The sequence below is a fragment of the Neopelma chrysocephalum genome, unplaced genomic scaffold (genome assembly GCF_003984885.1).
Source record: "Neopelma chrysocephalum unplaced genomic scaffold, ASM398488v2 Primary Assembly neopelma1_85531, whole genome shotgun sequence".
NCBI lineage: Eukaryota > Metazoa > Chordata > Aves > Passeriformes > Pipridae > Neopelma > Neopelma chrysocephalum.
Window position 1 is genome coordinate 1 of NW_020915250.1, and position 852 is coordinate 852.

General features: G+C 61.9%; 1 protein-coding gene across 1 annotated transcript; it reads left to right on the forward strand.

Annotated features, from left to right (window-relative positions):
• Positions 1–5: 5 nt before the first annotated feature.
• Positions 6–789, forward strand: LOC113979600 (POU domain, class 2, transcription factor 2-like; the record flags this gene model as incomplete). The annotated part of the gene is made up of 2 exons (XM_027706943.1): positions 6–48; positions 590–789. Coding segments are annotated over 2 exons (243 nt in total), but the record flags the coding sequence as incomplete, so codon positions are not given.
• Between the last annotated feature and the right edge of the window lie 63 nt (positions 790–852).

Below are 852 nucleotides of genomic sequence, written 5' to 3' on the forward strand. Positions count from 1 at the left end.
CCCTGTGCAAGCTCAAACCCCTGCTCAAGACCTGGCTCAGGGACACCGGTGAGGCCCTATAGATCCCTATGGGACCCTATGGGACCCTATAGATCCATAGGGAACCCCACAGATCCACAGGGAGCCCCACAGACCCCCCCCCGAGCCCCCCTACACGCCAACTGATGCCCCTGACCCTGGGGAGCCCCTCGAGCCCCTATGGATCCATAGGGACCCCCCTGACCCCCCAGAGCCCCTCAAGCCCCTATGGATCCATAGGGACCCCCTGGATGTGTGTCCCAGAGCCCCCTGGTCCCTTATGGATCCATAGGAACCCCCCGCAACGCTGGATAGCCCCTTGAGCCCCTATGGATCCATAGGGACCCCCCTGTGTGTCCCAGAGCCCCTCTGGATCCATAGGGACCCTCCTGACCCCCTGGTCCCCTATGGATTCATAAGGACCTCCTCTGACCCTGGGGAGCCCCCTCGGTCCCCTATGGATCCATAGGGACCCCCCTGGTGTGTCCTGGTCCCCTATGGATCCATAGGGACCCCCCTGACCCCCCTGGAGCCCCCCTGGATCCATAGGGACCCCCCCGTGTCCCCCCAGAGACGATGTCGGTGGACTCGACCCTCCCCAGCCCCACGGCCCTGAACTCCCCCAGCCTGGGGGGCTTCGAGGGGCTCCCGGGGCGGCGCCGCAAGAAACGAACCAGCATCGAGACCAACGTGCGCTTCGCCCTCGAGAAGAGCTTCCTGGCGGTGAGAAAACATCCTAAAACACCCCGAAATACCCCAAAAACACCCTGAAATACCCAAAAATACCAAAAAATTACACCAAAATACCCCAAAATACCCCAAAACTGCCCCAAA